The 9,452-nt window shown below is 38.8% G+C and overlaps 1 protein-coding gene across 1 annotated transcript; it reads right to left on the bottom strand.

Annotated features, from left to right (window-relative positions):
* Positions 1 to 5,268: 5,268 nt before the first annotated feature.
* On the bottom strand, positions 5,269 to 5,729 carry LOC114501914 (small nuclear ribonucleoprotein E-like). The gene has a single exon (XM_036030986.1). The coding sequence runs from the start codon at positions 5,707 to 5,709 to the stop codon at positions 5,431 to 5,433; it is 279 nt and encodes a 92-aa protein (XP_035886879.1). The 5' UTR covers positions 5,710 to 5,729; the 3' UTR covers positions 5,269 to 5,430.
* Between the last annotated feature and the right edge of the window lie 3,723 nt (positions 5,730 to 9,452).

Genomic DNA, 9,452 nt, shown 5'->3' with positions numbered 1-9,452 from the left:
CAGCTGCAATAAGAAAAGGCCAATGACATTTAATTAGGATAAATATTTCTTTTTCTCTCAAATAAAATGAAGTCAGGAGTTCAGGAAAACTGGCAGCTTTATGATGTCATCTTGACTTTGTAAAGTCATTAACTGTTTGGGAGAATATTTTCATTAATATTCTTTTAAGTAATTTTTTTCTGGCTCATTCCCTCTCCTTTTCTATCTGGAACTCCAATTTTTAAGTATATTTTATTGATTATGCTATTACAGTTTTTCTAATTTTCCCCCTTTGTTCCCCCTCCATCCTTCACTCCCCAATCCTCCAGCATTGCTCCCCTTAGTTCATATCCATGGTTTGTACAAATAAGTTCTTTGAATTCTCTGTTTCCTATACCATTTTTGAACTCTCCCCATCTATTTTATGCCTACCAATTATGCTTCTTCTTCCCTGCACCTTTTTCTCTCTATTTCTCCCCTCCCCCTCACACTGAAATGTCCATTTTTCCGATTCTGTTCCTGTTCGAGTTGTTTGTTTAGGTAGGTAGGCAGTTTGTTTTAGGTTTGGTTGTTGATAGTTGTGAGGTTGTTGTCATTTTATTGTTCATATTTTTTATCTTCTTTTTCTTAGATGAGTCCTTTTAATATTTCATAAAATAAGGGCTTGGTGATGATGAACTCCTTTAACTTGACCTTATCTGAGAAGCACTTTATCTGCCCTTCCATTCTAAATGATAGCTTTGCTGGATACAGTAATCTTGGAGGTAGGTCCTTTTCTTTCATGACTTTGAATACTTCTTTCCAGTCCCTTCTTGCCTATAAAGTTTCTTTTGAGAAACCAGCTGATAGTCTTGTGGGTACTCCTTTGTAGGCAACTCTCTGCTTTCCTCTTGCTGCTTTTAAGATTCTCTCTTTATCTTTAATCTTAGATGACGTAATGATGATGTGCCTTGGTGTGTTCCTCTCTGGGTCCAACTTCTTTGGGACTCTGAGCTTCTTGGACTTCCTGGAAGTCTATTTCCCTTGCCAGAGTGGGGAAGTTTTCCTTCATTATTTGTTCAAACAAGTTTTCAATGTCTTGTCCTTGTTCTTCTCCTTCTGGCACCCCTATAATTTGGATATTGGAATGTTTAAAGTTGTCAAAGAGGTTCCAAAGTCTCTCTTCATTTTTTTGAATTCTTATTTCTTCCTTCTGTTCCATTTGGAGGTTTATGTTTTCCTTTTGTTTCAAGTCATTGATTTGGGTCTTGGTTTCTTTCCTGTCACTGTTGGTTTCCTGAATATTTTGCTTTATTTCACTCTGGGTATCTTTCATTTGTTCTTCCTTTTTTTTTGACCAAGTTCCATCAGTTCTGTGAGTATTTTGATTACCAGGGCTTTAAACTCTTCATCAGGCAGGTTGGCTATCTTCTAATTGCTTAGCTCTCTTTCTGGAGTTTTGCTCTGTTCTTTAATTTGAGCCCTATTTCTTTGTCTTAGCACACCTGTTAAGTTGTAAGGGGGCAGAGCCTTAGGTATTCACCAGGGAAGGGCAACCCTCTTTGCTGTACTGTAGCACTACTTGTGAAGGAGGGGCCAGAGAGGGAACAATGCAGCTCACCTGCTTGGCTCTAGCCCCACTTTCCAACAAACTCTTGTGTGAGACTGGGAGTTTCTCTCACTGTGGCAAACACCCCCCCAACCCCCCATAGTCCACAGTCAGGTTTAAGTTTCAGTTTTCCATGCAGCCAGTCCCACCCAAATGGTCCGTAGCCTCACTGGGGGTTCTCTTCATCTGCCAGTCTTACTAGTCTGATTGACTGTTTCTTTCATTCCTCGGTTGTTAGAGTTCTATGAAGTTTGATTTTCTGGCACTTCTGGTTGTTTATTGATTTTAGATTCATTGTCATCCTCCTTTTGGTTGTGCAAGGAAGCAAAGGGTTTCTACCTACTCCTCCACCTTGGCCAGAACTATGGAACTCCAATTGTACATGTTTGACTTTAATATTTTCTAATAAGCCCTTGAGGCTCTCTTTATTTTTTTCTTTTATTCAGGTTGAATAACTTCTATTGATTTATCTTAATGTTCACAAATCTTCTTTAGCATTTTTATGCTAATATTAAACCCATTCCCAGTGATTTCATTTCAGATATTGTATTTTTTTGGTAAAATATTCATTTTTAAAATTGTTTGTAAGTCTCTGCTGACATTTCTTAACTTTGTGATTCATTGTGAGTGTATTTTCCTTTATATCATTAAGCATAGACATAGTAGTATGGAATTCCCTCAGAAAACTAAAAATGGAACTGCCTTTTGATCCAGCAATTCTGCTTCTGGGATTATATCCTAAGAACCCTGAAACACCAATCCAAAAGAACCTATGCACCTCAATGTTCATAGCAGCACAATTTACAATAGTAAAGTGCTGGAAGCAACCTAAGTGTCCATCAGTAAATGAATGGGTCAAAAAACTATGGTACATTTAGATGAAGGACCTGTTTTTAAAATATGACCTATGATAACATTACTATACCTGATAAGTTAACAATATCTCCTAATATCAACTATCAAGCCAGCTTTCAAGTTCCCTTAAAGTCTCACACATATTTTGTAGTTTGTTCATTGATTAGGTTCCAAATAATGGCATACATTGTAATTGATTGATATAGGATTTATGTATCTTTCATATATGTTTTTTCTTTTTTCTTTTTTACCTGCAACATTTTATTGAAGACACCAGGTAATTTCTCTTAGAGAGTTTTTACAGTTTGCATTTTACTAATTGTATCGTGTTCGTGTTATTTCACATGGTCCTCTACATTCCCCATAAAATGGTAACATGATCCAGTGGATTATCACATTAAAATTTGATTCCTTTACCAGAATAAAAAATAAATAAATGAAGTCCTTGTCTGATATTCCAACATCTAGCCAGTCTCAAAGCTGAACTTTGTTGATTATCTTCCTTGAAAATGATCACATTATCCTCATTCATAATATTTGACTAGTTTTAAATTATATGCTAGATGTTGTGACTATTATATTGTGGGGGCTCTAGATTCTGTTATATTCTTTTGAAGAGGCTTTCTGTTGTTTTAGCAAACAGCTAACTCAAGTCTTCTCAAACTATGTATTCCTTCTACACTGTCATGGGTAGTGGTTCAAATCTAACTTCAGTTAACTTTTCCTGAAAACTGCTTTGTGTTCATAATTTATTGGTTTACCAGAGACTTGAGCAGAGCTTGCATACAAAATTTGGAGTTTCCCTTCTTTGGAATTCTCCTTACTAAAGTTACTACCCCATTTTCTAGCAACTATGATTGTCCTGAGTTTTCTCCTCTAGTCCTGGAGGCCAAAATGATGAGTTTGCTATTGGAGTTTTGTCTACACTAAATCATGCAATGACTGCAGTCTTCTTTCAGGATAAAGCCATTAAAATGAAAATCTCTCTGCAGAATTCTTCTAAGTTTTGACTTCTCTTTAAAATCTGCCTATTTTTCTCATTCTCTAAAGCTTTCAGCCAGTTGATTTTTGTATGTTGTCCAAAGTTTATGGTTGTAATCTGTGGGAGTTCAGTCTTTCAGGAGCTTATTCTACCATAACAGAAGTGGAATTCTGAGTAAACACTTCATGATCCCTAGTTTCTGAGGTTGCTGTTCCAAGCAAGTAGTATATGGTATTTTTCCCTTCTCTATTTTTTGATTATTCCATGGGAGTAAGCGAGAAAATATTAAATAAGACCTTTGGGTGTCAATAGTAAGAAAACAGCTGGTAATGGAAAAAAGGGCAGCAATTTGCCCAAGTAAAATTTGTGTATTGTCTTTGGATTTTGCTTTCTGCACACAGGCTGATAACCCCTTAAAATTTTGAGGGATATCATTTATACTATAGTCTCTACAGAAGTATGCAGTGGGCAATCTGCGTGGCTGTCTGTGGCAGCTCTGTCTGTCTTCTGTTGACCACAAATTAATCAGAAGTGAGGTATACTGAATATAGATACATTTAATTAAAAACAGAAAATTTTGAGGGGGAAACAGGATGGCAGTGATGTAAGTGGGAGCTGAGCCCACTTACTCATGCATCCAGCTGGGACACCTAGCTGATCTTCTAAAGAACAGAATCAACATCCAATAGAATCCCAGTTGATACGAAGTTTAGAAACCAAAGAGTGCAGAGGACGCTTAAAAAACAGGTGGTAAGACATTTTGTAGGCCAATGAGAAGGTCCCTGGGCCTTCCTCTGGAGACCACTGCTGCAGGAGCATTGGAGGAGAGCTGGGCAAGTGGTAGAAACCTAGTAGCTCCATCCCCTCCCAGAGTGCGGAAGTCTCAGATCTGCACTAGGAGAGACCTGGACTATTAAATTCTCTGTGGGGATAAAAAGGCAATTAGTGACACAAAACCTGCAGCACACCCTGACTGGGGTTGCAGTCACCAGCTGGGACAGTACCAGAGAAACTGAGGAACCAGGTGACACCTAGAGCTGAGAGAAGAGAGGAGCTGCAACTAGCCATGACCCAAATAGACTCTGGACTGGTAAGAGAGTTGGAATGTGTGGAAAGCCAGGCACTTGTTAGGAGCAGTAGGTGGCACCCAAGGGGACTTTTCTCAAAAGATGCTCTCAGCCACTATGCAGGGGACTTTCTTGCATAGGACCTTCTGAACATAGTGGACAGGCCAGTGAAGGGGAAGGAGTGGTGGCACAAAATGCTCCCACTCAGGGTGCCTCACTGACTGGCCAAGAGTTGCAAAACAAGGTGGATTATCAGCATCCACCTGGTGCAAATGTACAGGGTAGATAGTGCAGACAGCACAGTCTCTGAGAGCATGGGCTGTAAACCAGACACCTGTGATTACTGTAATCCAGACTAATCTCTCATCCTCTGGGAAACACAAGAAAGGAAATAAAATGGAGCCCAGGATCCTCCTCTGCCTGTGGGATCTGGGAAAACCTGCAAAACCAGATTGGCAGGTTTGAAATCAGTAGAAGGCTTTTTTTCCCCCTCCAAGAGTAAGACAATAAGACCTGGAGCTGTAAGAAAACCAGAGAGAAGTAAGAAGGCGAACACCAACAGCTGAGACAAATTTCACTTTGCTCTCCTTCAGAACTTGCATGTTCTTTTTATTTCTCACCTTTCCGTTTATTTAGTTTTTTTGTTTGTTTTTATTGTTTGATTTGCTTTTTTATTCTTTAATTTTGCATTTTAACTTTTCATATTGTATTTTAATTTTTCTTCTTTCACTTCATTCATATTCTAAATAACACACTACTCTTGGTCTTTTACTTTTTTTTGAAAGAACAATGTAAAATTTTTAATAAAAACAATCACATAGCATTTACTGTGGTCTGGCAATAACAAAAGGGTACTCAAAACAATATGAATAAATGTTCAAGGACTACCTGCAACAAAGAACACCTAAAAAACACAAACTGTATTGCTCCTCAACAATTTTTCTTTTCATTAGTAATTTCTAGTTGGAGACACTTTGAAGGAGAGTAATATTATCTCCTTTCAGCATGATCTGACCTAGTTGTTTTCTTGACTTTGTTTTAAAATGAATCTCTTCTGCATCATCTAATACAAGGTTCATGTATTCATCAAAACCAATGATACAGCCCTCTATCCGAATATTCACTTGCTCATAAAGCCACACCTGAATCAGAGATCTATTTTGCAAGTATCTGAAGATAAGGTTGATGGGCTGCACCATCACCTTCTGCACTTTCTGGCCCTGGCCACGATAAGCCATGGTGGAAGCTGACAAAAGACCACACTCGGTCTTGTACTTTTTAATCTTTAGATTCACATTACACATTTTTAATCATACTATTGTTATTCCAAATCCCACATAGCACCCTTCCCTGATCTTAATCCATTTTGCCATCTTCCTAAGCTCTATTACTGTTGTGGTTAATTTTATTTTCTCTTACACTACACCAAGTTTACTTCCCTTAGTCTCATTATTTCTCCTCAATCTAAACTTGCATAAGCCCTCTTTTTCCTTAAGTCAGTTCACATTTTTTCCCCTTTTAATAAGAGTCTTCTTTTTCACTTTCATAAACAGTGGCCAGTTGAGTGAAATATCATGATTATTGCTGTACTTCTCCAATCAATCTCCTCTCTGTTCACTATTCATTTGTACTTTAAGTCCCATGGAATACTCTAGCACTGTATTACTTTATTTTGCCTTCCCTCTGCCCCTGATCAGCTGAGTAAGGAATTTTATTTTATTGTTTTCTCCGTTGCATTTTTTTCCTTTTTTTCTTTTTTCCTGCTCTCTCAACCTGTGCTTTACTCCCTACTCTTATTAACTTGCTTCCACCATCCTCTCAAAATCATTTTTCTTTATTGTAGACATTTCATGTTCACCTTTCGCTTTTCTATGATATTCTTACTCCCATTCCACCTTTATTAAACTTCATTCTGCTGTCATTGCTATCAACACTGCTCTGGTTTTTCTGAACTTTTGTTTCTGTTGGTCCAGTACCATTTCAATTTTACTTCAAACCTTATAGTATACTCTTCCCTCCCCTTACCCCATAAATCCCATCACCCTTTGCTCTCTCCCTTTCTTTGCCTTGGTTCTTTCCCAACTCTTATCAATTCTCCCTTTTACCACATAACAGTTTGGCCTCTTATAGTCATTTCATATTCCCTTTGTCATATGTTATAATACTAGCAACCCTTCTTCACTTTTATTAATCTTAGTTCAATTGTAGTTGAGACTGCTGATGTGGCAGGGGGTTCTTTTTGCTGGCATAGGTTTGGTTGTCTGTTAATACTGCTTTGTTAACCAATATCTGTATAACATCATACAAAACAGGGTGGGGGTTGAGAATACTAGTACACTCACTTGAGGAGAGAACCCACCAACAAAGGAGCCACTGACAGGTAAAACCCAAGTACAAAAATAGATCCTCTGTAAATGGCAGAGAGGGCAACCCTAGAGCATCCAGACAAGGAGATCAAGAAGACTGCACCACTGAGTCACCAGAAACCAGAAAGAAATGAAGAGTACAATATTTGAAATAAAAAATACATTAGAAGGAATTACAAGGAGGCTGGATGAAGCAGAGGACTGAATTAGTAAATTGGAAAACAAGGTAGAAAGAAATACCCAGGTAGAACAGCTGCATGAAACAAGACTAAAAAAATATGAATATAGCTTAAGGGAACTGCAAGACAACATGAAATGCAACAACATTCGAATCATAGGAATACCATGGTGCAAACACTGGCCCGCAGTGTCTGCATCATTATGGAGGAAATGAGACATTCACACAAACTACTGAGTCCAGTGGAGGAAAAGGGACAGCATGGCTTTTCTCTCAAGGGGAGCAAAAGCTGCGGCCTCTGCCATGACAGGCCCTTATTGGGTTTTCTCTGCCCATTACATGATGGTCCTCTTTTACTAAGCACAGGTTCACTTTAGGTAGTTACCTCTTATAGAAAACAAAGGAGCTAATGCTGCTAATCACATCACAGAAGAGGGTATTTGCAAATGAAAAGGCAAAAATGGTTGAACTGGTTACACTCATCTTTGGAAGGTTTAGCATGGATTTTAGGAAGTTGCTTTGCAGTAAATGTCCTCAATTCAGGGTGAGGGAGTTTTAGCAAAAAGCAAGACTCATAGTGGCCTAGGAACATTGCAGACCTGATTCCCCACAGGAGAACCTATCTGTGGGCATGGGTCCTGTGCATCTCCCAGTGGGAGCTGGGCCCACACCACACAGAGTGGCCTCCTACATCTCCCCCCTTTGTTTTTTGTTAGGACTGCTATAGATCCCACTAAGCTAGCTACTTGCTGGTCTCCCACACAACCCTGGAAAAATAATTTGCAAATGTGTTAAAGTACACAGAACATTATTACAATCAGTAAGCAACCAGCGGTTCCATAGACCCACATTCTCAGATTAAGCCTATCAATCATTGTCAGGCAGTAATGATCAAATAGATAAAATTCAAAGGACTCTGAGTGTCTATTTTGAATCAGGGTCTGATACCTAAAGGGCCATGAAACTTTGGGGAGACAAACTCAGTTCAGGCTTGGACCCTTATCATTTAGATTGAGGGTATTAGCAAAGCAGGTTTCATAGGATTTTATACTTTCTCTCTTAGGCCTGATTGACCCTGGGAACCTGCCCTTGCCAGCACAGCGCTTTACCTATCTCCAGCATTGTTTCAGGCTTAGGTGGAGCAGGGGAAAGCAGGCAGTCAAGAGATTAGGAGACATCTTGCAGGCAGAATGAGGACTCAGGCTAAGTCAAAGCTGAGGGTCGAGGGTCCAATGCATCTCCCAGTGGGACCTGGGCCCACACCATGCAGAGTGGCCTCCTACAATACCAAAAGGAGAAGAAAAGGAGCAAGGGATAGAAAACCTGTTTGAAAAATGATGACAGGAAACTTCCCTGACCTATAGAGGGGAAAAGCCACATAAGTTCAGGAAGCACAGAAGGTCCCATTCAAGATCAACCCAAAAAGGCTTACTCCAAGATGCATCAGAATTAAAATGCTAAATTTTAAAGACAAAGAGAGAATCTTAAAGAGAGCAAGGGAGAAAGAGGAAGTAACATACAATGGACCTCCAATAAGACTAGCAGCTGATTTCTCCACAGAAACACTACAAGCCAGAATGGAATGGTAAGAGACACTCCAAGTAATGAAAAACATAGGCCTGCAACCAAGATTACTCTATCCAGCAAGGCTCTCAATTAAAATGGAGGGTGAAATAAGGAGCTTCCCACACAAATGAAGGCTAAAAGAATACACCTCCCCCAAAACAGCATTGCAAGGCATGCTAAAGGGATTCCTTTAAGAAGATAAAGGAAAAGAGTGAGAGAGAGGAACACGGGTACAACGGGGTGAGGGGGGAGAGAGGAAATCGCATTGAATAAGACCCATCAATAATAACCTTAAATGAAAATGGATTAAATGCTCCAACTGAAAGACATAGAGTAGCTAAATGGATAAGAAATCTAAGAAATCATGACCCACATATATGTTACTTACAAGAGTCCCACCTCAGAACCAAAGACATACACAGACAGAAAGTGAAGGGATAGAAAAAATATTCCAAGCAAGTGGACAGGAAAAAAAAAGATGGAATAGCAATACTTATATCAGACAAAATTGACTTCAACACAAAGGCCATAAAAAGAGACACAGAAGGACACTCTATGATACTAAAAGGAAGAATCCATCAAAAAGACTTAAACATTGTAAACATATATACACACAACATAGGACCACCCAAATATATAAGGAATATCTTGGAGGACTTCAAGAAAGAGATACAGAGCAATATACTTGTAGTAGGAGATTTTAACACCTCACTATCAACAATGGATAGATCTTCCAAACAAAATATCAGCAAAACTATTTTGGCATTGAACAATGCCCTAGATCAAATGGACTTAACAGAAATATTTAGAACCTTTATCCCAAAGAAACAAAATACACATTCTTTTCAAATGCACAGGGAATATTTTCAAA

This window comes from Phyllostomus discolor, chromosome 7 (genome assembly GCF_004126475.2).
Source record: "Phyllostomus discolor isolate MPI-MPIP mPhyDis1 chromosome 7, mPhyDis1.pri.v3, whole genome shotgun sequence".
NCBI lineage: Eukaryota > Metazoa > Chordata > Mammalia > Chiroptera > Phyllostomidae > Phyllostomus > Phyllostomus discolor.
Note: the sequence above shows the minus strand (reverse complement) of the source record. Positions and strands in the feature narration are given on the sequence as shown.